This window comes from Ambystoma mexicanum, chromosome 1q, assembly GCF_040938575.1.
Source record: "Ambystoma mexicanum isolate Mex_15411 chromosome 1q, UKY_AmexF1_1, whole genome shotgun sequence".
In the NCBI taxonomy this organism is placed as follows: Eukaryota; Metazoa; Chordata; class Amphibia; order Caudata; family Ambystomatidae; genus Ambystoma; species Ambystoma mexicanum.
In genome coordinates, this window is record NC_090922.1 from 1,227,057,992 (window position 1) to 1,227,085,693 (window position 27,702).

At 43.2% G+C, this 27,702-nt stretch overlaps 1 protein-coding gene across 3 annotated transcripts in view; it reads right to left on the reverse strand.

Moving 5' to 3' along the window:
* UBE2U (ubiquitin conjugating enzyme E2 U) overlaps positions 1-27,702 on the reverse strand; it is a 727,435-nt gene that overhangs the window by 589,817 nt on the left and 109,916 nt on the right. For 2 of the 3 annotated variants that reach the window (XM_069641994.1, XM_069641992.1), the window contains exon 2: positions 13,440-13,537. In XM_069641994.1, the coding sequence (XP_069498095.1) occupies positions 13,440-13,505 (66 nt within the window). In that variant the 5' untranslated portion in view covers positions 13,506-13,537. Of the gene's footprint in view, positions 1-13,439; positions 13,538-27,702 lie in introns of those variants that run through there. The other variant, XM_069641995.1, reaches the window with a different exon arrangement.

Consider the following 27,702-nt stretch of genomic DNA (forward strand, 5'->3'; position numbering starts at 1 on the left):
CTACATCTGCTGGGAACCTTGCTCTTCTAAATCTACACTGGATTCATGCCAGCATTCCTGATAAGTCCTTCATGGCGGCTGTTACACTTATGCTAGATTTAATACTAGATGACAGTGCTATTCTCTCAACCATCATAGGCGGACACTTAAACATTTCCTGCCTCCCTACTTTCACAAAACCTTTGACTCCTCTCGAAAAGCAATGGCCTCTCGGCTTGCTGTTATGGCTGAGAAGCAGTTCCATATGATTAAATGGCACCATAAAAGGCGATATCCCTGCACAGTCAACGTGCCAGAGGGATAACTTGTCATCAACTATAGACTACATTTTTATTCACTAAAACACCTTTATGAATATACAAAGCTTTTCTGTACCATCTCAAGTCCACAGTGATGATAGCCTATTACACTTCACTTGGGTTTGGCATGATACAAAATCTAAATCCTCCTCGTACCCGGGCAATCCATCTCCAACAGGGTGAAGCAATTGTTTTAGATGGTCTGAGAGAATGGTATTTCATTTAGCCACGTCCTTAAGCAAACCATTTACGTATCGCCAATTGAATTCAGCTGCACTAGAAGGCCGGTACATATTGGCAATGAATGTGTTCAAACAATACATGCTCAGTGGCCAGAAACCATATTACAAATCACAAGCATGTATTTGGCCCAATAGTAAAACAAAAAGAATCCGAATTACGAAGAGCGCTCAGTATAATGGCCAGCACAAATCTATCCAATAAACTCATCGAGTCTCGCAAACTCAAAATGCAACACAGAAACTGGCTGAAGACTCATCAAGCTCATATAATTCAGCAAGATGGAGAGTTGATGCTAGCGTCTCTCATGAGCAAAAACAGTGCTCAAGCATGGAGCATTTTGACCTCAGCTTTTCAAGCATCTCAGCAGCCCTATCAAATAAATGCAGTATATGGAAATGACTGGCATACTTACTATAAGAATTTGTATGCAACGCAAGCTTCATCGAATGTCAACAATGACTGCACATGGGACACCTCAGATACTATTTCTTTGACAAAGCAGCCATCTTGATTCAGATTAATTGGTTGAGCAAGTCGAGAGCACCAGGTCCTGATGGTCTCACCAACTGCATGCTAAAAGAGCATCCTGTGGCATAGGCGGCTGTGCTAACTATTAATGCAAGTTCTACAATCCGGGCAAATCCCTCCATCCTGGAAAAAATCTATGATAATTCTCATATACAAAAAAGGCAATCGGGAAAACCCTGAAAACTATCGACCCATTGCCCTCTTAGATGTCCCGGGCAAGATATTTGCAAGGCTTTTGCTAAGAGATTTCAATCGATGAATAAAATCATACGTGTTGTCTGACGGATTCCAAACAGGTTTTGTATCTGACTTGGGCACGTCAGTGAATCTACTAGCTCTCTCGTTTATCAAACAGTGTAGAAAACAAACGGGCCAAGCAACATACTAGTCTTCATCGATTTCAAAAAGGCTTTCGATTCTGTGCCACGTGAACTGCAGTTTGCAAAATTGGAAGAGGCAGCATGTCCAGCGCACATTCTTGCCTTGGTCCCTCAGTACTATACGGGCACCTCAATTCAAATACGGCTCACAAAAGGAAGAATTTGATCTCAGTCCATCCCCACATCCAGAGGATAAAAGCAAGGATGCATTCTGGCTTCTGCCTTATTTGACTTATTTATAGCTGATATAGAAAAGAAATTAAGAAAAGTAATATCTGATTCTCCCAAGCTAGGCACGTGTGTTGTTTCTTGGCTTTTATATGCCGACGATCTAGTGCTTATGTCAAAAACTCCTAAAGGACTACAAAATGCATTATCAGCCCTAGAAACTTACGCAGCTCAAAATCAGCTTGCAATCAATTTAAAGAAGTCTAATGTACTCATTTTTTCTCCAAAACCATCCTTGCACACATACTCTTGACTAGTGCTCCACTTTCTGTAACTACCGCATATTGGTATCTCAGACTCAACACAAACAATAGTCTTCGAGATTTAGTGTACCAATCAGAGCTCAGAAAAAGAATTCTTACTACAGTGTGCCAAGCCTGCATGATACATAGAAAATATGGGAAGTTCTCGAATGAACCATTACTAATATTTTACGAACAAAAAGTTGTTACCACCGTAAAGTATGGAGCAGAGACCAAGGAACACAAATCTGCGCTATTCGGAGACAGACTTGAAGGTCTGTTCTGGAAAAGAGTGCTCTCTCTTCCAGCAAGTGAACTAATGGCTATCACACGATACAAACTAGGCTTGCTATCATTAAATGCAATGTACATGTGGAAAGTACTTAGTCTGTATAGAAAGTGTCTCATGCCTACCAGTCCAAATATGTTATCTGCTATAGCTACGCTTATAGAATCAGACTCCGATAAACCTTATTCCTCCTGGAAAGCGAAAGCTACGACTGCCATGATGGAGACTGATATCTCATCAGATCTACTAACCACTAGTCCTACCTGGGCAAAATTGAAATTGTGGCTTTACGATTGCCGCCTGACCTGGGACACCTGTATTAAATACAAACATGCGAAATCTGGACATTTCAGAATGAATTCTCTGAATCAACCAGAAAGGTACCATGAATGAATCAGGATAGGAGGTCAGCAACATGTCATCTCCTTATACACTGATAATGTTTTATTTTATGTGCATAGCCCAAGGGTACTACAGTAGGGCCTACACACTGGAGGTGTTGCGGAACATGGAAGTTTTCATGAGCTTTCAAGTGAATGTAGAAAAATCACTGGTGTTCCTGTTGGGCTCTCTGCAGGGTAGGGCAATACAGAACTTGCCGGAGGTGGGGCTGCGGTGGGAGGACGAATCCTTCTGCTATCTGGGTATCCAGATTAATCATTCCAAGGAGGATACCTTCTGGTGTAATGTAGGGAGGGCACTCACAGGGATAGATAAGATTGCTTTTTGGAATAGACTTCCCCTGTCCCTAATGGGCAAAATAGAGATCTGTAAGATACTGATTCTTCCCAGACTGCTTTACCTGTTTGCAAATATCCCTCACATGGCCAGGGCCCTGTTCTTTAAGATATTAGACAGCAGAATCACAGTCTTACTGTGGGGAAGGAAACAGCACAGGGCTTTGCTGGACACATCGCGCAGTAGATATTGGGAAGGGAGCTGGTCGTTCCAGACTTTCAGCTATGTTTCCTGGCGGCCCAATTACAGCACGCCGCCAGATGGTAGATAGGAGGAGGAGGGCCTGATCACTAATACCAAGGTTGTTACAGAGGCGATTGAGCAGGATGGCATGATTGACCGTGTCAAAATCAGAGGATAGATCGAGGAGAATGAGGACAGAAGGGAGATTAGAGTCAAGATTGGAGAGCAAGTCTTCACGGGTGTTCAGGAGAGCAGTTTCAGTGCTTCTGGCAGCTCTGAAGCTAGACTGGTGGTCATGGAGGCAACCAACATATTCAGTATGTAGATTAAGCTGGGAGGTGGCCAACTTTTCCAAGAGTTTGACCAGGAAATTAGTGATGGTGATAAGTAGAAAGTTAGCCGGAGAGGAAGGATCGGTCAAGGGCTTCTTTAGAAGGGGGTGCACAAGAGAGTGCTTAATGGGGAGGGGAAAAATCTAGTGGCAAAGGAATGATTAAAGAAATCGGCCAAGGCTGGAGCAAGGGTGGCAATGTGGTCTTTGATGGTTCGGGAGGAGCAGGGGAGAACCTACTTTGACAAGACTTTCATAGATCGCACTTGTCTAGAAGCATAGTAAGGGATGTTCTGGGGAAAGGAGGAGGATAGATGGCCTCAGACGGGCCAGGAGTGGTAGAGGAGGAGGCAGAGGGTGTAGAGGAAGAGAGGGTAAACAGGATGTCCTGCGTTTTAGTATTGAAATGAGAGGCCAAGGGCGTGCACAGGAGTGGTAGAGACTGCAGCAGCTCCTTGCAGTCAGGGTGTGAGTCCGCCAAAGGTGCAGGTGGAGAGGAAATAGCGGCGAAAGCCTCAACTGACACACGCTTCATGGGTCTGATGACCGAGAAGGTAGGCGGCAGTGCTGGAGACAGCTTGACCTGTGGGGAAGAGAAGGAGAGGTGGGAAGAAAGGAGAAAGTGATCACTCCAAGAGAGGAGTGGTGAGAGGGTTAATGAAGGGGAGGTTTGAGGAGATCAGAACATCCAGGGTGTGGCCTACAGAGCGAGTCGGGCCAGAGGGAAGACTGGGGAAAGAGAGAGAGAGATCCACAGAGGTTGCGAAAGAGTCCTGAATAAGGGCTGGTAGAATCCAGTTGGATGTTCAAGTCTCAGAGGAGGAGAAGTTGAGAGGGCAGCCCACTCAGAGAGGAAGAGGGTGACCTGGCCAGGCGGCCTGTACATAGTGGACACAGTGAGAGAGAGGCCAGGAGAGATAGAGAGCCTGCAGACCAGGCATTCAAAGGAGGAGTAGTGCTCCATTGGAATGACAGAAGCAGGGATCCACTCCGGGAAAATCAGGGTTACACCCCCACCGAGATGGTTGGTTCTGGGTTCGGTGAGGATATTGTAGCCATCGGGAAGGAGCGTGTCGAAACATGCAACAGAGCTGGTCATGAACCAAGTCTCAGTGAGACCGAGTACATCCAAATCAAGCTCTTCCAGGAGATGTCAGGGGAGTGTTTGACAGCTGAACGAGAGTTGAGAGTAACAATGTGGAGCTGGTTGCCACATTTGAAGGTCATACAGGGAGGGGTACAGGCCAGAGGTACAACTGCAGAAGTGTTGGAGGTGCCCGAGGATGGGCAGAGGAGTAAGGAAGAGGAGGCAGGGTACTCGGAGAGGGATATGGCAGTGCCTGGCAAATGCCTATCTAATGCCTATTCAAGAGACAAAACCGTTTGTTTTACCAGTGCTTGTTTTTACAGGAATTAAGCAAACAGATGCAAAGGCACAAATACTGCTTTTAAATCAGATGGCTGAGGGCACCCTTGATTAAGACCGTTTTATTTCATGAGAAGCTGGTTTGTAGCTGAAATTAAAACATTATCTTCCAGAGGGCCGCACAAGGATAGACTTAGAATTATCCCATTATCCAAGGGCATGCGTTTTGGGTGGTGTGGGGCAGCTATTAGGCGGTAATGGCCTGAGGGACTAGCATGGCTATATGTGGTCAATCAGTGTATAAATAAGCAAGCAACACCCACAGGCTGTTTGTAATTCCTCACTTCGAATGGATTGTGTCCTCCCACGTAGTCCTCATTCATGAAATCTTCGTTTCCAACTTCAGCTGCTTCAGAAAATGTTTTCCTCTCGGCATAGAGTGCTGTGTGTCGAGACGGTCGACTTGATGTCCCTCAAGGGCTTCGATCTCGGCTGACGTCATCTTCGAGTAAATACACCACATACAGCGCCCGTTGATTTCAGTTCCATTTTTCCGCAAATGCCTCGAGATTAACAGTGCGCTACATTTTTCTCGGAAAATGTATCAAAGATGGCCTCGTCTTCAGCTCCGTATACTCCGAAGACGTGTTTAAAAAAATGCCTAAAATGCGTTGTCAAAATGTCCATCACGGACCCGCGTAAGATATGCCTCTGGTGCCTGGGTGTTGAGCATGTAGCCGGCGACTGTCAATCCTGTCAGTTGATGACAGAGAAGGCCTTTAAAGAGCGCAAAGCTAAGCCTTCAGTGGGTAGGATTGTCCCCAAATCCCCTTCCATGCCTTCTAAATTTGGGTCATTGTACGAGTCGAGAGATTCTGCTCCTCACAAAAAAAGATCAAAAAAACAATCAGACACTACTCATCGTCATCGGAAAAAATTTAAGAGAAGGCATAGATCACCTTCTTCTTCCTCGTGTTCTTCCTCAGAAAGGAGCGTAGTAGGCCCGATGAAATCTTCCTCCAAAGAGGAGTGGGAACTCTTTAGGAAGAAAATGTGCAAAATCTTTGAGGATCAAGGCCCGTTCTCCTCAAAGCATATGAAAAGTGACTATGCTACAGTCGAAGCCAAGCATGAAGCCAAGACGAAACCCAACGCACCCTTGAGCCCGGGTCATAAGCCTAAATCTACTCGAGAATCTTCCAGTACTCGACGAGACGAGAAATCGTTGAAGAAACCGTTGAGCCGAGGCTCAAGTCCCTCAAAGCACAAGACCAAAGTAAAGCCGTCGACACCACCAAAGCAACTAATGTCGACATCATCGCCATCAACGTCGATACAAACAACATCAACGCCTATTGTACATTCTTCAACGCCTTTTGCACAAAAAAGCCAAGAAAAGGTTTTTAAACCTTTACCTAAAAAGGATTTCTTCAGGCCGTTGACTTCTATATATGAGGGCAATGAAACCTCTGATGATACCCCTCCATGTAGTCTCCAATTGGATACACCTAGTATTCAAAAGATAATAGAAAGCTATTGATACAATCGCACTGCGCATGTTGCCCAAAATTCTTTAATGTAAGCTGAACAATTAAATTTTAGATCAGCAGACACATGTTTCGAGCTCAGCTCTTCTTCTAAGGCTGTTATGTTACACGTGATACAATATTAATAATTAATCCAAAATCAAAAATAAAACCAACATCAACATTTAGCAGACACCAGACATAAGTCAGACATGGCACAGGGGTTCATTATCAATCCCAAATGGTACAATCATTCAGACCCGAATATATCCCACAAGAAACAATATTATATACACACAGATATAACGCAAAAGGATACATGTTCCCCATCCATGAGGCACCTCAAAGAGAGGCAAAAAAAAAGAGAAACATATATACAATTACGTCACCATATATTCATAAATAACAACATGAAGTGCGGTGTTTCACATCATAACACTCTCTACTAATCTTTATAATGTATACTATAAATAGCCCAAACAACATAGGATTACATTAAAGTGCACCTGCATGTACCTTGGTATTCCTTATGCACTCATGTTTAGCGAGTCCAAACTAAGATTCAAGAAAGGTTACACAGATAGTGTTAGCTTCTTTGCGCCCCACTATATCTACATCTACAAATCAAAATGCTGGCCAGGCTTAAAAAAAAAATATATAATATATATATATCTCATTGTACCTACATCAATTCAAGTCAGAAATAACACCTCATTTAATCCAAAAAGTTGTAAATTCACCAATCACGTATAAACAAAAATACATATTTAAATAGCAACATAAAAACTCAAACATTAGAGCAATAAGAACTGCCCAATCAATCATAAATAATGTGAGAATTAAAATTTAAATTAAACCCTCCTTACCGCACAAAACACCACAATATATCTCCTCGCTATTGCGGAATACAACACTGCTGTAAATCCAATATGCGAAAGGTACAGAGGCGAAATGTCACGCCGTCCAAAGTAAACCAAAAAAAAACACAAATAAACAAACAGAGGGAAGAATTGATGGAGGGGAACTAACATATGTCCCACACTTTCACATCCCCCCACCCCCTCGCCCATGCTAACGCCACAAACAAATAACAACACGTACCTGAGCACAGGCTTTCGACTTCTAACCTGCCACATGCAAACGGCCCCTGCCGTTTGTGGGCTGTTTATGTTCATGCCCACTCGACTGCTGCTGTTAGTACAGGCACATGGCCTGACCCGCCCGTCAAATTTGTGGGGCTAAGCACTACATCTGCCTAATGTCTCTAAACACAGGGATTGGCCCAAAATCAGAAAGTGGATGATGCTCACCAATACACGTATTACGTCCCCACGTGCATCACACGCAGAAAGACTGGCAGGTGAGCGTAAACCTTTTTGTTGTAAATCCTTTTTGCATTACGTACGCCCAAGCCTACCCATGCACGGACCTCCACGTGCCTGGTTGCTCAATATCCTCACAGTCAAAATGCTAATAAGGCCGTCCTCGAAAACTCAAATGCCGTTTTTTCTCTTTTTGGTATTTACATTTTTTTCCAAACACTCTTATTGAGCCTAGCTCCATACAAGCTGTCCCTTACATACTGGCCTGCATCCCACGAATAGATGGTGTGCACGTGTACCGACAGTATTTGCAATGGCTGAATCTAAAATAGTGTGTAGCGTACCCAACGTGGAAATACTTTCCATGCCTCCATTGAGGCTTGATTTTGAATTAAGGGTTTGAGGAAAAACCCCTTTGTTGTTGTTGATGTGACACTGTGGACAACATGTTTAACATAAGTGTACATGTACTCACAGGTACTAACATTTTAAAATTAATAAGAGACCCTGAACAATAATATATGTCACAAAGACATTGTATATGAACAAAAAGACACCTTAAAATCTAACATCATTTTTACATGGTTATAACTATTGAAATATCAATTGGAAACCTGACTCCAGCTGCCAGATCACAGAAATACTGATAATTTGTGATCTATGTTGAGGCCGTTCTGTACTTACTAAATAGGCGTGCCTCTAATTCACGTAGTTTGAGTTATAAGTTACGCCCTCTCTGTGACAATATACCCATCGCCATGCGCACAAACTGTATATATATCTTTTTTGTCATCCATTTGATGGAATAGTTGCCAGTCATTAGTCAGTGGATACTTGGCATCCTGGCTCGCAATCGTATAAAAGTGCTCTGGAATCCGAATCTTATGTGGCCTGAAAGTACTCCCAATGTCATGTGCTCCACATACACAAATGATACAATATACTACATATTTCGAATTACAGTTGATAAAAGTATCCACATAATATTTACCCACTGTACCAAAATCAACTGGGAAGAAAGTATCCTTTTGCTTGATATCTGTGTGTATATAATATTGTTTCTTGTGGGATATATTCGGGTCTGAATGATTGTACCTTTTGGGATTGATAATGTACCTGTGCCATTTTTGACTTATGTCTGGTCTCTGCTAAATGTTCATTTTGGTTTTATTTTTGATTTTTGATTAATAAGAAGAGCTGAGCTCGAAACACGTGTTGGCTGATCTACAATTTAATTCTTCTGCTCACATTAAAGAATTTTGGCGCACATGCGCAGTGTGATTGTATCAATAGCTTTCTATTTACAATTGGTGGAGACCTGGGCAAAGGATCCACGTTCAGATACATTCACCCGCCGCGAGTTTGCCACCATTGATTAATTGGTTGGGTTTTAATTTCGTATAGGTGATGACTGTCTGTACAAGCGCTGTAGTTTCCAGTCTTCTTCTGCTCTGTTGATATTTTTAGTATTCAAAAGAATACTATTCTAATATACCTGAACGTTTTATTTCAGAAGAGGTAGGGGTCAGGGAGCTACATGACACCCTTCAGACAGCTACTGGGGTGGACACCTCCCCAGAACTAGATTTTGGGAAACAGGACCCTGCCGATCAAGCAGATGCATCTTAGAGAAGTCTAATGTCTAGAGTGGTGGAATACCTGGGATGGAGTAGACCAACTCCTGTATATTTCAACAGGCCGACCTGACTGACAGGGTTGCAGCAAACTGGGAGGCTCCAGAGTCCAGCCCTGCAGTAATTAAAAATGTGACCATAAAATACAGGCCATCCAGTAGCGACCATGGCTACCTGTCAATTCATCCAACTCCGGAAAGTCTTGTAGTACAAGCAGCTACATCTGACTCCAAGCAAGCTGCATACCCAACCATACCCCCTAATAGGGATGAAAAACGCTTTGACTCTTGGGCAAAGAAAGCCTTGACTGCTAGCAGCAAGGCTTTAAAGTCTCCTAATTCCACATGCGCCCTGGCAAAGTTTACATTCACCCTGTGGAACTGCATAGCGATGGCGGCTGATCACATCACTGAGGGTGACGATAAAGGACCTGATAAGGGATGGCAAAGAGGCCATGTGTGAGTCTCTGCAATCAGGTCTGGAAACTTCTGACAGCGATTGGATGGTATCGTTGGACCATCAGGATGCTTACTTTCATGTGCCAATCCATCACAAGCACAGGAAGTACCTGAAGTTCGCCATTGCGGTTCTCATTATCAGTTTCGAGTTCTACCATTCGGGCTGACCTCCGCCCTTAGTGTTTTCACCAAGTTAATGGCAGTGGTGGCAGAAAGTCCCAGGAGAGGGGGTATTCACATCTACCCCTACCTGGACGATTGGCTGATCAGGACACGTTCACGCAAACAGGTCCAGGAACATCGCAATATCACCTGCCACTCTCTCCACAGACAGGGCTTCTCCCTCAATTAGAAGTCCCACATGATACCATCTCAGAGACTCCAGTTTATTGCAGCAGTCCTTGGTGCATCCTTGGGAAAAGCCTTGCCACCCGAGGTGAGGGCACAAGACATTTTGCAGATGGTCACCATGTTTCAGAATGCCCAGTGTCTTCCGGCCTTCAACATTTTGAGGTTGTCCGGCCACTCGGCATCCTGCATTTTTCAGAGGCACTCCTTAGAATGGGATCCCTTCAATGGGCTCTTAGAACACAGTGGTCACAATTCTCAGGCAGGATGTCAGACGACCTTCAGATTCCTAGCAGATTCTCATAGGACCTTCGGTGGTGTTCCTGCTAGGAGAACATTCTGAAAGGAGAACCTTTTTGGCAACCATGGCCAGAGATAACAATAGTGACTGATGCCTCACTCATAGGGTGGGGAGCCCACGCCAACGATCTGACAATCAGCAAACGCTAGTGTCCATCGGAGTCCAAACTACACATCAACCTTTTGGAGCTGAGGGCAATCAGACTAGCACTGAAGGCCTTTCTGCCCAGTGTACGGGGAAAGAATGTCCTGAATATGACAACACAGTGGCCATGTACTAGCTCAACAAGAGAGGAGGCGTAGGGTCACTGCCACTGTGCAGAGAAGCAATGCAGCTCTGGTTCTTGGCAATTCATGAAAGAATCTCTCTATCAGCAGTTCACCTAGTTGGAGAGGACGACACATTGGTGGACGCTCTGAGAAGCCAGAGCACAGTCTCCCACAAGTGGGAACTAGCTCATTAAGTCCTTCAAGAGATCTTCACCCTTTAGGGAACTCCTCAAGTAGACCTGTTTGCGACCATTGTCAACCAGAAGTGCGAGCTGTTCTGTTCCAGGGAATTTTCCCCAAGAGTATCTCTAGTAGACGCGTTCGTAGTGGACTGGGAGTTTCTACTCCTGTAGGCGTTTCCTCCAATCCTCGTCATTCCTCACGTGATCAGGAGGTTGAGAAAGTTCTGGAAATCCATGATCCTAATTGCCACCTTCTGGACATGCCCATCTGCCCTCCACTACGTCTTGGACTAAGAGGACCTTCTTTCGCGAGACGAGGGTCGGGTTTTCCATCCAGAGGTCAACACACTCAGCCTTCACCATGATTTCTGAGAGGCTAAGGTACAAGGATTGGGGGCCTCCCGGATGACGTAATGGAGATTTTGCTTTCGGCTAGAAGGCCAGCAATGAAATCCTTATATCGCTGTAGTTGGAACAAGTTCTGCAGTGGGTGTAGAAAGAAAGATATGGACCCTTTTCAATGTGATACACCTGTGGTGTTATCATTTCTACTACATTTGGCAAATCTGGGGCCCCATATTAGAACAATCAAGGGTTACCTAGCAGCGCTTTCCATATTCAAGCGCACCTCGGAAGAGTCATTCTACTACAAAATACCTGTAACAATTCAATTTCTTAAAGGACTCATAAATGTGTTTCCTCTGACACCATTTTTGACATGCACTCCGTTTGAGCCACCCCATTCCTGCCATTTAAGGGTGCTAACTTACAAATCGATTTTGTTAGTAGCGATAACTTCAGCCCACAAGGTGAGTGAGTTGCCGGGATTAACCTGTAAACATCTTGTTGACCACCTTTTGCAAAGATAGGGTTGTCCTTAAAGTCAAACCCTCATTTCTTCCTAAAATTGAATCAGACTACCATTTAGCACAGAAAATTGTGCTTCCGGCCTTCTATCCTCCCCCTCATCCTAGCAAGGAAGCAGAAAGGTTTCATAAACTTGATCCGAGGAGAGCTCTAAGCTTTTATGTTTTAAGGATGTCAAAGTTGTGACAACACAACCAACTTTTCATTGGTTATACAGGGCATAAACTCTGTTACCAAGCAGACTCTATCCATATCTATGGATGGCTATTTCTGAGTGCTACGGGTTAGCTTGGAAATATCCCGCAGAAGGTTTAAGAGCTCATTCCACTAGAGGCATGGCAACTTCCTCTGCCCTTCAGTGAGGAGTTCCGATAAATGATATCTGTGAGGCTTCTATCTGATCCACCATCCACGCATTTGCAAAACATTACTGTTTAGACACCTCTAACAATGAGGGAAGATTTGGCAAGGTAGTTCTCTGCTCCATACTAGACAAACATCAACTCTTCAATTCTTACTCCCTCCTCCAAAGGAACACAAATACTGCTTGGGGAGTCCATCATAGATGAGGAATACATAGGATGACACAATCCATTCGAAGAACAAGTTACTTACCCCTAGTAACGTTCTTTCGACTGGTTGTTCCACCCACATATTTCTCATCGTCCTGCCAACCTACCCCACTGTAGAATTTCCGAGCTTTGGAACTTGCGCTCTTCTAAGGTCTGATAATGTAAAGGCACTTGTCAAGGCCGTTAATTCTGTATATGGGTGGCGAAAAACAGAACTGAAGTCAACTGGCGCTGCGCGTGGTACATGTACTCGACGATGACGTCAGCCGAGATGGAAGACCTCAAGGGACATCGAGTCGACTGTCTCGACGCACAGCGCTCTCTGCCGAGAGGATCATTTTTTACGAAGCAGCTGGAGACAAAGATATCATAGATGAGGAATACATGGGAGGAACATCCAGTCGAAAGAACGTTACCAGGGGTACGTAACTTGTTCCTCTCATCTATCTCCTATCCTCACTTCCCATGACAATAATGTTGGCTTATAGGCAGCACTTGTAACACCACCTAATAATAAACTCCAATAACAAATATTAGCAAATTACTTCTTAACAAGGATATATGAGTGGCACTTAATGTAATAGTCACTTCTTGAATGGATTTTTTGAAAAGCATGGTCTCCTCCCTGTTAACCAATATGGCAATCTAAGGCACAAATTAAAAAGCTCTTGCAGTCTATGACCACAAAAACACAATTTGATAAACAGCATGTTCTGGATATAAGAAATAATACAAAAAGCCTGCTGTTTAGTGGACTTCCGAAAGGGTATTTGCTTCATTTGCCCCTTTCACCTTCATTTCATTCACACACCCATGCGGCTCGCTCACACACTTGATCTAATGTTGTTCTTTCACCAGTGTTTGCTATGAAAGCATTGTAAAGCAGTGATTTGGCTGGCACAAGAGAAGGAAGGATACCTGTACCTACAGTTTGATTTCTTTTGAGCATAGCTTACTGAGCCGCTCTCAAGATACTGAGCACTTTTGATTATCTTTTTCGTTGGACACTAGCAATAGGATTCGTGCTGCACCAAGTTCCTCGGAATAAGCACTACAAATTGCTGCTGTACTTTTAGGTTTTCAGAATTGAATATTTAGTGAATAGATTAAAAGAAACTGGTCACGGCACTTACGTGAAGGTTGGCTTCTTGAAGCTCCAAATACTCCCTTTCCAACAGCAAGTAAGCTCTGGAGTGCATGGTACGAACGGATCCAAGGGTCTTTAGAACAGCTGACATAAAACAAAAAAACAAGATTTCTAAATGCAATGTACCCAAGAAACATCAGACAATAAGAGAATGAGCTAAAATCGGCTGATCCTAATGCGATCCATCACCAAATTTAGTTTTGCACTCAGTTGACCCCAGGTAGAAAAATTGTATTTAACACATCAGAAGTGGCGCTGATTTATGTGAAGCGCCTTGTATATTTAAAAAATATTGGACACCCGAGTAGATGGTGTACTATACATATGAGAGAGTTTTTTACATTACAAACTTTAAACCATTTACATAGTTATTTCTGATCAAAGAAGGCCACACAATGAATGATTGGTCATTTGGATTGCATATTCACAACAATGTTTATAGAGTATTTAAGCTGCTACTTTCATAAATACTCTGATTCATTAGCTCACTGGCTAGCATGTAGCGGACAGACAGATGTGGAATGAGAAATCTCTCCTTCCCCAACAACGTCCAAGCTCAGGGCGTCTCAACGCTACACATGAACAGGATAGGTTGTGTAGTCCAAAAAGAATGTCCCTTAAAACCTGAGCATGGCATCTTTCAGATAGATAGAGAGACATACAAAGAATACAGTCTAGTTATAGTTTATGTAATATTGCCACCTGTTTATTATCATTATTATTCTTAATTTCCTATTTTCCTAAACAGTTTTGTTCGCTCTAGAGCTTTTTCCCATTCTTAGTGTGGTCACTGACTTGCAATCAATTGTACTATAAACTACATGAGATTAAATTCATTTTAATGCAACTTTATCAAAGTATGTTCCGTCAATTATTCATGAATTATGTGTTTTCACAGAAGTTCTTAATGTTCTTTGTAGTCAAAATGTTGAGGTCAGATTTCAGCACATAAATACATTGGGCCATATTCTCAAACCTTCTTTGGCACAAGCGATGAAATGAACTCTCTCTTGCGCCAAAACAGATATGCCGTATTCCGAAAGGGAATTTGAGTGTGCACACATTCAAATGCCCCAATTTAAAGGGGGTATTTCTGAGCAAAGAAATGCACAGAAAACAGAAAACATTTCCAGCGCCAGCAGCCACGTTGCAGGCTACTGACGCTAAAGTATGCAAGGAGGCCGGCAAACGCATATTTTGCGCTGATGCAAAACTCACAGGAAAGGCCAGTAAAATAAGGTGACCTACGCAATACATAAAGTGGCAAAGTAAAAGAAAAAGCATGTCCTCTGCACTTTTTATTCTATGAGAATCTGGGAATTGCCTTATTTCTTTTAACAGGAGCACTCAGCTCGCAGGACTTCTCTGATCACAATGCCTCAAATGCAGACTGAATCAAACAGCAATCTACTGCATTCCAGGCACTCCTGCATTCGAAGAACCTCAATTATAGCAATAAAACCTGATCTAGCATTCCGGATCAAGTGGTAACGACCAGGGGCCCAAGGTATACCAGCACCGGTGCCACCCAATCCCGCCCACCGAATCCGTTTTATTGCCATCAGCACCCCGGGTTTTCCGTCCAAAAACCCAGGCTGCTGACAGCAATGTATTTTGTTTGAATCAACCGTACGCACTTGAGGCGTCCCATTCATTGAAACAAAATACTTACCCAAGATGGCTGCCATTGAGATGGAGTCCTTCTTCCATTTCCATATCGACCGTGGAACGCGGAGCAACAGTGGCGCCACAGCCAAAGGACTCAGGTAAGTGGGGTCAGGGGCTTGGAGGAAAGGGAGCAGTGACTGGAGGGAAAGAGAGGTTGGGGGAAAGATGACTGGGAGTGTGAGCAGCCTTCAGGTTGCTCGGAATACAGTCTTGGATTGTGAGATCCATCCTGTGAGCCAGGCAAACTGATTGGCTGGCTCCTCCACCACGGGTGCTAATATTTTATTATTTCCTCAACTTCCTTGTTCTCCATACACCACTTTTACATCTTATGCCTGTAGCACATGTACTGTCCATCCCATCCTCCTCCTTCCTCTTTAAAATTAATTGAATCCAAATACCAGGCCCATCACTAATAGGCCAGCACAAACATGAAAGGTACCCTTCCAAAAACTCACTTTCCTATTTTTGTGGCATAAAACCTTTTTTTTCCAATAAAAAAAAAACATTAGCACCCATGTTATACCAGGATTCTAATGACAGGCTTTGCAGTATACAGAGCAGTAACGTCCCTTAGGCCACATTGAAGACTCACGTTTAAGTTGGACATGTCAACTCAGGCTAGCAGGCCATTTATAAGGCCAACGATGTCCACAAATATCGCCTTATTAGGACATTCATTGAAATACTGAGAGAGGGTCAGTCAATCATATTCTGCAGCATGAAATACACATCTGGAATAGAACTTTTTTCAAAGCACTGTAATTGAGCATAAGAGTTACTGTTGAAGGAAGAGACAGTGAAGGTGGAAGCATGGGAGGATTCAATAGGGCTGGAAAATTCATTTTGGAATAGCATTTGGACCCTCTCAATAACTCTAGTTAATCCCTTTACCCTCTTTCTTTTTAAAACAGTTTATTAGTATTTTGCAAGGGTATAATATAGGATCTTCAGTGCAAACAGGAGTGCACTATGCGCAAAACATGCATAATAAAAGTTCCCAGCTTTAAACATAAAAGCCTTCTAAGATCCCATCTGTCAAAAAAGAAACATTTACAAATTGTAAACAAAGTCATCCCAAAACTGAAAAACCTTACACAAAAGGAAAGAACAAATAGAAGATGGGGGAGGGGAGGATTAGCTGATGGATGCAAAAAAGACATTCACAGACACTACTGAGACACTACTCACGGTAGGCATATACAACATTAAAACGATCCCCACACAGATTGAAAATGTATATATTTGTATTTATTAGTTGATAGCAAGTTTAAGTCTAAACCATCTACTATATTTGACATATCTATAATATAATAATGCATCATCTACACATAAAAAAACATCAGATCTTTAACATTTTACGAAATCTTAAGAAATTAGAATTTATATAGCATTTAGAACTTATCTAAAATGAAAGACGGCCTATAAAGCACCCTGAATTGAACTTAGCCCAAATAAAAAAAAACTGCTTTCAATAGCGTTTACGTGCCAGATTAAGTATAGAACCTACAAATAAAACATGTAAAACATCATCAACCAGAAAGACGGCACATGCATTGTTTATATTCCATGTAGTTCCAAGTACCACATATTTCAGCAATATTCAGTTGCATTACATTTGACATGAGATAGAGGAACTCTGATTGAGAGGTGCAGAGATTCTAGGTAAGATTGCAGAAACATGGGCTTTAGTGACTAACAATAACTTGTTGTTGAATGTTTTTTCGAAATCCAACTTGAACCAAGGTGATTACTAGTTTGACAGTGCACTATCCTTATAGAACCTTCAAAATATATTCAGCAATGTTTTTTCTACAGGCATCCAATAATGCTATTTGTTGATAACTGGCAGAATTGTACTTTATATTAATTTCAAACACTGGTATAATAGTACCACGCCAACTATCCAGCAATTTAGCTTCCTTAATTCGCACCTTAAATGGAGCATTCAGAACCACATATCCATTTTTGTTGTACCTGGTAGCCTGAACTGCAGTCAGTCACTGTGACCTAGAGGGACTAGATGCTAAAACGAAGGTTTTTATTTGTTGCACTGTGGAAGTCACTGATACCAGAAATTACAGTATCTCATAGGCAATGCATGATCTAGTTTCATGAGGTTGATAATGGTTAGACAGATATATAATCCACAGTTCCTCACTAATTGAACAAGAACACACAGGACTCATGTGACCAGAAATACATGCGACACATTCCCAAAAACCTTTGTGTCCTTGTTACATGAAACGTAGCTAGGTTGCACCATGTTCATTCTTGATATACATGCTTTTGGATTAGTCATCAAGGCTTTATACCCATTTGTTTTTGTTTTTTTAGCTCACATCCCTGTGGCTAAACTCTAGTATGTACTAGGAACCAAACATTTGAGGCCCCACCATCCTTGTATCAGGACTCCAGAACATTCATTAAATTTCTTAACATTTCTTTACATTTCTGAAGTCTTTTTGTTTATGTTTATAACAAAGAAAAATGTTGACACCCCCAACGTAGCGCCAGGTGTGTAGCTTGCTTCAATTGTTGGAGATTTAATTGGCGGAGTGTCCGATAAAATATAAATTCACTGACAAATTATGAATGTAGCACTTTTTTTTTATTGTCACATGTGTTTCAGCCCGACTTCGACATTTTTCAAAACAGGGCTGTGCATGTCAACATAAGGTTGAGTGAGTATTGAACACCAATGATACAGAATTGTCACCGAAAAATATCAAAAACATAATCCATATATAGAAAGAAAACAAGGGATGGGGGAAGGCAGGATTGAACGGGACGAGAGAGAAAACAAAAACACAATTTCCTGTGAGTCTATGATTCATGTTTCGCTGATTCATTTAGTGAACAGGTGTATACCCATAATGATAGAGCTTGGTGACATTATTTTTTTTTAACTTAGATGTTCATTAGAATTTTTTAAAATACAGTACAGGAGTAAAGCACAATCAATCATCAACTTTCCTTGAACACTTACCCCCGCTCTTTCCCCCATACCCCCTTAATTGAGTTAAACGTATTGACCATTCAACCAGTTAGAACAAAAAGACCAGTTACATAACATGAGCAAAATTTAAAAAAAAGGCAAAAATTCTACGGCGGCACCAGACCATTGTAGAGCTCATAATTCCCCCTCTAGACAATTCCTTCAGTGTGGGCCATCTCGTTAACTCGTAGCAAGAAGTGTGTAGGGGGACAAAGAGTAGGTTTGACACTGCCCCATTTCAGCATAAAAATTCCCCATTCAATATGAAACGACTCCAGGCGGTCATTCACCATAGCTGACAGTTTTCCATACGTGAATGTCCCACAGTTTGAACAACCAGTCATTTTTGGAGGGTAAGGAGACCCACTTCCATTTTTTAGCCAGGGCCAGTCTCCCCGCCCTCAGCATAGCTTCAATAGGTTTTGGGAACCTTGGCTCGTTACTTTCCTCATCCGGGACCCCCAAGAGGAGTTGGAGTGGTTCCAGCTCAGGGGATATTCCCACAGTGTCCCTGATGCAACTGAGGACTTCAGACCAGTAAATCTTTCCTTTGGGCAGGACTACCACACATGAAACTAAGAGCTGGTCTGGCCACAGAGACAGGGACAGCTGGGGAAGGATCCTGGGAACATTTTCTACACGGCTGGCACATACCTCCCCTTAGAAGCAGAGTACAGCGTTTGCAAGGTCCTGCCCAACAAGGAGGTAAGCAAGAGGAGATATTAATGCTTTTCATTGACCAGGCTATTGTGATGCACAGTTGCATAACCAGAATGCAGGATGATAGAAAGAGCATCCCGCTCTAAGTCTGGGAGGAGCCAATCTATAGTGATTTCAGACGCCCCCCACTGATATCGGTTAGGGGGCCTCATGAATAGAACTAGTTAACAAGTGACAATGGGGATATAACACTAACAGAGGGCTCAGAAACTCATTTGCGTTCAACATTATTTAATTAGGCTGTGACTGTCCTTCTGACACTAGAGAGGTTTGAAAATCCCATATAAGCAATGGCTCTGCGGACCATTCGTTAAGCAACTTGCCAAACTTCTAAACATATTTGTGCCGGGATGTACGAACTACGGCCTCTTTCAATAGTGTACATTATTGTAATTCTTTTTTATCTCTAGAACCCAGGGAACAAGCCCTTCGAGTCTGCATTCTTTCAACCTATTGGTATTGGCAGACGCAACAACAGGTAAGCTCAATATCCGAGCACTGGTTAATTATACACAGGTGCACACCAAATCAACTGGGTGCACTCATATTTTTTGGGATTTTCATTTCTCTAGGTACCCAATGAGGGATAACAAGGTGACCAAACGTCTTAACTTTGGTATAGTGAGAATACAGAGGTTTCAGATCCAAATCCACAGGATATTATATCCTAAAACATGACCCTAGTTCATTACTGCATGAGTGATTGGGTGCACTTTGCATTTTGTCATTGAATTTAAATACCAATGCTGGCACTCAAATGAGGGTTAATAATGTCACCAAGTGCTATCATTATGGGTATAAACCTGTTGACTAAATGAATCGGCAAAACGTGAAGACTCACAGGAAATTGTTTTTTTTCTCTCTCTTGTCCCGTTTGGTCCTGTCCACATTCCCTTATTTTCTGTATACATATGGATTATGTTTTTGAAATTCTTCTGTGACAATTAATTCTGTATTATTTGTGTTCAAATACTCACTCAACCTTATTTTGACATTCACAGCCCTGTTTTGAAAAGGGCCCAAGTGGGACGGAAATAAGTGTCACAGTAAAAAAGGGCTACATTAATCATTTGTCGCCAGTGAATTAATACTTTTCGGACACTCCGTGAATTAATTCTCCAAAGATTGCAGCAAGCTACACAGCTGGCGCTACGTTGAGGGTGTCAACGTTCCTCGCAATTATTTGGAACTTAGGTTTGGTTATGCCTTATAGACATGCATCAGTAGCGAAAGGTTGAATATCTAATTGAATTTGGAATACTTGGACAACAGTGGCGCAGAGTCATCAAGCGATAAACCCAACTTCAGTTATAACCATATGTTTATAAACTAGATTTTTCCATTCGAAATTCGGTTCACAGAGAAAGTAAACTCTTTAATTACATCACTCTCCAGAGCCCTTTCACACCATAAGATATGTTCATATGCCCTGGCCTCTAATATTTTGTACGATCGTGCTGTCCAATCAAACTGTACATCTTTTACTATGCTCTGATCATAACAGGAGCCTTTCTGGTACATGTTGTTTGATCTAATTTGCACAGGAAGTCCTTCACTCAAACTATACCATAGTCGAGAATTGACAATTATCCATTCACCCACAACAAATATAGATTGGTTGGAAAATCTTACGAAAATCTCCCGATCAAGTAACAAAAACAACTCAAGTGCAGGAGGTGCAATACAGATTTTGCTTGCTTGTCACATCCTTCACCAGGACAACGAGATGGTCAAACTAAAATCGATCTTTCCATGAGGTAATCATAAGGCTTACCAGGAGGTAAGTAGGCATTAACAATATGTCATTTGTTCAAAGAATGGGTGGGAAGTGGGACCCACAAGCATCACCTCAGAAGCCTGCATATTTAAATGTGTACAGGGCAAGATTTTTAATTTTAAGGATGATGTATCATGAGATTCACTCTCAGTAGACCCTGGTGAATGATGGAAGAGGTATTTTATTGACTAAAGGGGTGCCCCTGAATTCTAGGTACGAGCTGATACAATTGAAGATTCTTTATAGATTGCACCATACACCAGCAAGGACTGCAAGGTTTCCCCCTACTGCAACGTGTGTGTCACCCAAGTGTCAAGTGTCACCCATTGACTTTATGCATATTGTCTGGTCTTATTCTCATATTGCCCCTTTCTGGGCAGAGGTTGCCGTTGCACCCTGATACAATAGTGCCAATCCAATCCTGCTGGGTGATATTGAAAAACGTTTTTTATCAAAGGCAGATTTTTCACACTAGCTTGTTTGATTGCTAAAAAGCATGTATTGAAATACTGGAAATCCTGTAAGAGTCCAGCACATGCTGAATGGTTACAAGAGATTACTAATACAAATACTCGAGAGGCGGCCTAGCGTTCCTTAACTCCCGTCACTTAAAGCCAAGGAAATAGTCTTTATTTTGAGAGTGTCAATAATGTTTTATAAACTGCAACATTATACTGACTTTGATGTTTTCAAATGCTCTAAAAGTCCCCGTTTCAATCATTGGGACCTTGATGAGTTATTCTGATTGTTTTCTGCATTTAGAGTGATATATAAATGTATACTGTCATCGTTACAAGATCTTGTTTTGTATGCATCATGCCGACTGCTAACGTTTTTAAAAAAAAAAAAGAAGAAATGGCAGGTCATCAGTGTGCAGCTGAATGGTCTCTATATAGAAAAACGTACAGTTCTATTAAAATTATTTGTGAACGCTGCAGCCTGTGTGGGACGGAAACAATTAAATGGAGCATATTTCAAAATGCATAAATATGTAGTATTTTGTATGGTAAAACCAGGACATGTGAACCCATTCCTACACATTTAGTTTAGATTCTGTGCACATTCTATATTTACAACCAAATGCATATAAAGCCACTGAGTGTAGAAGCTACTTGCATAGAGCAGAGTGTGCAGCTCATGTTATGAACTAACAGCACAGCAATGCGTAAATGACACATTCAAATCAGTGTGAGTTCAACAGAGCCTGTGTCAAATGGATGCCTTTTAAATTACATATGGCTTTTCAATATTGACACACGTACAAGTGTGTGTTTGCTAAACACAGTTGTAAGTACATTACATGAGTTAAGATAAATAGCTTGACTTAGTTTGCAGTGTTCATAGTCTGTTTAAAGAAAATGTGACACATTTGATACTAGAAGAGGGCAGTGCTGCAACCCATGAAACCATGCATCTTTGGAGGGTGCAAGCTGACGGACCAGTGTAACAGCCATTCAGAGTGCATACTTTTTAACAGCTGGTTCCGAAATGGCTCATTTTATGCCAAGAAGGAGGGGGGGAGGGGAGAGAGAGAGAGAGAGAGAGAGAGAGAGAGAGAGAAAGAGAGAGAGAAAGAGATCAAGAGAGAACAAGAGAGAGAGAGAAAGAGAGAGAGAGAGCAAGAGAGAAAGAGGAAGAGAGAGAAAGAAAGAGAGAGAGAGAAAGAGAGAGAGAGAGCAAGAAAGAAAGAGAGAAAGAGAGAGAAAAGACCTCCAAGGGGTACCCCTTCTTTATTGATGGGGAACTCCCCCCCCCTTCACTCCTGGCTTGGAGCTATTTCGAAACCTTGGCTTTATGCCCATTAGAAAAGGTGCATCAAGAGGGGGCAGGTCACTGGAGTATGCAAAATAAAGCCCTTGGTGAGGTTGAGATGTGATGGTGAGCCAGGACTGACTGAGCACTGATGGACAGTGAGGACCGAACGGATGTGGAGAGTAAAATACCTTTTTAACAGTGGGGGAATGAGAAGGAACAAGATGTGATTAGTCACTGACAGGGTGGTTTTACCAAACCTCATAGTATGGTACATTGATCAGTTGATGTTATATTGTGGCTGGATCCTGCCAGGAGACAGGTGGAGTCCTGCTTGGAGGATGGACATTTTCAATGTTTACATATTTCCATTAAACTGTGTGTCTGTTCAAATATGCCCCCTCTCTCGCAGGTCTTCAGTGAGGAGCTGGGTATGGATTCAGCTCGAGTGATTCAAATTCAAATAAATGATCCCAAAGAGTGCGAAACAAGAGCTCTTCATCAACCCAGCCCCAGGTGTGTAGGTGAAAGTATTCTATCGATTTGTAAAACACCCTATCTACCTTCCCCACACATACCAGACCAGCACACAACAGAGGAAGATACATACATAAGGGAGTGTTGGCAGGGCACATAACGTTACAACAGCATCATTAATATCTTAAACGCATGGGGTTGCCTTGTATCTAGTGCCAGGCTCCTTTAAATGAAACACAAAATATGTACTGTATAATAAGTAGCTTAGTCACTGATGTGTACAGTATGCAGTGATAAAATCGCGGCAAAAATGTCTCCTGTACAAAATCTCGCCAAAAATGCAGTGGTTTTACCAGTTAAAGTGTGTACCCCCCATTACACCATTTAAGGGGAGCGGGGGTGTCCCCCGCATCCTTTACATGGATTGCGGCGGCAAAACCACGGCCTTTCTGCCGCAATATTTTGTGTCCACAGCCATTTTTGCAGCGATTTTAACACATGGAACCATGTGTCCATAGTCTAGAGTCAGATGGTGAATGCCAAGTGGATTAATGGTGAATGCCAAGTGGATTAATGGAAATTAAATGAGGTATATGCTGCTTCATTATACTCATACATATATACACTGAAAAGTAGCATCTTCAAGTAGGTAAAAGCAGACCGTTACTCCAGATTTCAGCGTGTGGTAAGAATCTGGTAGCTTGGATGCCCCTCTCCTGTTACACAGGTTAGCACTGTATGAGCTCTCTACCTACATGGTTGGGACTGATGGTATGAGTGACTGCTGCCTGGACTGCGTGTATGCCTGAGAACGTGATTGGGAATGAGTCATCAGTAAGACATGGTGTTATGTAGAGTCATGTTCTTTGTCTTGTCCTCGTCATGCTGACCACCCTGTTTTAGGCGTAGAATGTGGATGTACGAAGACGCATGTGCAGCTCAGAGAATGTTGGCAAGTGTTGAATGACACAAATGGGAATGTCATTTGGGGGCTGAGCTCGTATAAATGAAGTAGACGGTGGGTGTTTCCTGTCTTTAATGTACTCATAGGTCTGTAAGAAACTTGAGATAATAAAGCTTTTAAATTCACCTGCCTAGCTACCCGCGTCTTCTACGAAGCAGCATGTTTGCTATTGCTTGAAAGGTCAGCATGGCAGAGAAAGGAGTTGTGCATATAGACGGAACCTCTTTGAGAAATGCGTTAGATTACGGTTCTATTGTACCGATATTTAACAGGAAAATGACAGCGACTATATAGATGGGGGGGAGGAGGGTTAAATAAAACAAAGAGCCTTTTCCCTGCCATTTTGGCACAGTGCTCTGGAGACAAAGTAAGCGAAAGATGGCGGATTAACCCGAAAAGTAGGGGAATGTTGCATCATTTAGTTCCCACCCACTTCGACCTCTGCATCTACAATGTGTCCTCTGGTTTCGATATTGCCAGCACAGTAAAGCTTTACATTCCTGAAATGGTTTCGAATGCTTACTGCCAACTATTCACAATTAAGAAAAACTCATCTGTACAACTCCAAGCCATCCCACTCATATTTGTTCTTCTGTATTTGTTCATCTGCTAGCTAACCTTCTTTTCGTATCTCCAGTCTACCTACTACCTTCCTCTACTAGGCATGCGAGGTCCCTACACGCTACCTCTTGGCATGGTGCAGGCCCTGTAAGGCAACTACAGTGGTGATGGGCATAGTATACATATTTGTTAATATAAGATATAGGAAGTTCAAACTCTACTAAACGCACAGAGGTGAGTATTATGCGGTCCTTCCTTTACTTATTCTTTCAGCAGCAAAGCAAAAATCAAACAATAAACTACGTATCCCAGTCGCATCTGATCCTTCAGTAGTTGTCTTTGAACTTCAAATATAGCGACTAATGCTAATGTTAAAGGACATTTATACCGCGTACTATTACCACCGGAGTGGTCCCCTGTCGCTCTGGTGGATCTGAAAGTTAAGAGGGTAGTGAAGGTTAGTAGGGTTTAGCGGGATAAAAGGTAGAGCTAGTTTATTGATGTCCTGTTGGCAGCTTCAGTTAGGTTAACATCGTTCGCTGAGCATGGGTGCGGTTTACGGATCGGAAGACTCCCATGTGTTGTTATGCCGAGACTTTGTGTGGTTTTGTTTTGTTGTTGCAGTGTAGTGAAGTGCATGCGGTTTGTTGTGCAAGAAAGTGGTTGTGTTCATTTAGGGTTTAAGCGGAGAGTTGTGGTTTTTTGGCACATGGGTTAGTGGGGTTACCTCGTTGTTTTCGGACATGTGTTAGGTGTCTCTGCCCTTGCTATCTACAGGAGAGTTGCTTTGGTGGTTCATTCGTCTGGTTCTAGGCGAGGTGGCGACAGGTCTATTGATTTGTGGGCGGGAAGTTGTTGATGACCTCCCCCTCCACAGGGTTGAGATCGCTAAGGTTGTGGGTTGCTCTTTGGTGGTCAGTAAGGTGTACCTGCCCTTGTCTCCCTCCTGGGGCGCGGTCTCCGCCCTCCGATTCATAAGCACTCCCTGTCCGGTTTGGTACTAGTTAATTATTAAATGCTTCTTCGTCACCAGCTACGGTCCCTGTCCCTTGGCCTTTGCCTAGCAGAGGGGTTTGGCTTGGGAGAGGGTGAAACCAGGGTTTCCTCTCTCCCCAGCTACATCTTAGCATGTGCAATTGTTTCTAGCATATTCTATTTCCATTGGTGTCTGTTAGTTGATTCCGTCCAGTTCAGAGGTGAAGAGTCAGGCTTTGAGTAGTTTGCTGAATTTTAGGTGGTTTTTTGTATTGCGTATTTCTTTTTGAAGTGTGTTCTAGGTTTTGGCTGCCAGGTGTGAGAGCGAGGATCCCCCACATGTTTTTCTTGTGTATGGTTTTGGTTCCAGGCGGATGTCGTTGCTTGATCGGAGCGTTCTTGTCGGTTGGTAAATGGTTATTTTCTTTTGTAGGAATTCTGCTCCTTGGCCGTGGAATGAGCAAACATAGTTCCATCCCATGAGCCTGGGCTCAATAGGACCTCATGTCCTGTTCACAGCACCTCACCTTGTTTAGCTCTGTGCACTACCATATTTTATTGGTGATTTATTAATAAAGTGCATTTGATGTTGATAAAGTATTAGACCGTTCTGGGATTGGTTTCCATTCTGTGCAGTGGGTTTTCTGTGACCAGTGTAGCTTTAGAGCAGCCGGTCCGAGTGAGCATGTGACAAACGCGGAGCAGCATAAGCTTCTGCTCCAGTCCGGCACTTTGACCGGTCATACTTTCATTTTCTGCAAGCACATGTGCACAGCATTCAGGAACCCGAATCAAGCATTGGCTCCTCCCATTTGCAGGATTTCTGCCAAGGGCATGGTTAGACCTAGCTGTGTATCGTTATGCTTGCATACTATGACAGCTTGTGATTTCGCGAATAGACATAGATACATGCCAGGGAATTATTAATATGTACACAGCCCCCTCCACTCCCTAGTCTCATTTTAGACCACTCAGTGAAGGCAGAGGGCGCAAATACATGCACGATACCTTGATTGATGAAACCATACCTTGATTGATGAAACCACATTGAAGGTGTTCTGCTTCACCATGCACTTTTTCCCTTGTTCTGTGGCAATTAGTTTAATCTGCAGCTATAAACGCACAATTTGCGATTAATATTCCAGGCAACTATTCAACAGATTTTCTCGCAGCTCAATATCCCACCATTTGACAAAAGGGGTCCCTGTACCTTCCAAGTAAGAGATTGACGAGGTAATTCATAGATTTCAGCGCAGAGGCAGCACACGCAAGCAGCGCAGAGAGGTAGCGTGCGCCAGCGTGCGCCAGCCGTGTGCACTAAAAGCATTTTGGCGCACCGCGTATTCATGGAATATCGAAGCCATTTTGAGCGCTGGCGCTGAGAACATCCCGCAGCGCCAGTTACGCCCCCAAGAACGCCCCTTGCGCAAGGATAAGGCATTGAAATCCCCAATGCAGTGCAAAGAGCCGCGCTAACCCTGCACCAGTTCACAGGGCCGGTAAAGTGTATTATGGGGGTGCGCAGGAAGTTTCACACGCAATATGGCCTTGTGCGAGCGGGGTACGTGTATCTTGGGGGTGCCCGGGAAGTTCTACATGCGATAGGCCTTGGGCGAGCAGGGTACGTGTATTCTGGGGGTGCGCGGGAAGTCTTACACGCGATAGGCCTTGGCCGAGCGGGGTACGTGTATTCTGAGGGGTGTGCAGGGAGTTTCACACGCGATAGGCCTTGTGCGAGCGGGGTATGTGTAACTTGGGGGTGCTCAGGAAGTTTTACACGCGATAGGCCTTGTGCGAGCGGGGTACGTGTATTCGGAGGGGTGTGCGGGGAGTTTCACACGCGATTTCGCTGGGCGAGCGGGGTACGTGTATTCCTGGGGTGCCCCAACGCGAATTGGCAGTGTGTGTCCTCCCAGGTGTGCCCTCACCAAGCCCTGCAGGCAGCCCACAACACAGGGGACTACCCTGCACCCCTGGCCATGTCCCCCAGCCAGCCCACATGTCATCATGCACAGGTGAGCACCAACACATGTCCCCCTGTACCCCCACCCACCCAGCAGTGACAGGCACCTGCTAGCAGGCCCCGACTCATGTTCCCCTGCACCCTCACCCACCCAGCAGTGATAGCACCTGCCAGCAAGACCCAACTCATGTCCCCCCAACACGTTATCATGATCCACAATCATGGGCCTTATGGCCACCCAAATCACACCCCACGCCACCCCAGTCCAAACACACAACCAAGATTTACATCCGCCCCCCATTGAAATCCCCATCACATGATACATCCCAAATGGCAAGTATGCACATCAACACATGTCCTTCACACACACAGAATGGGTGCAAGTGAATGAGAA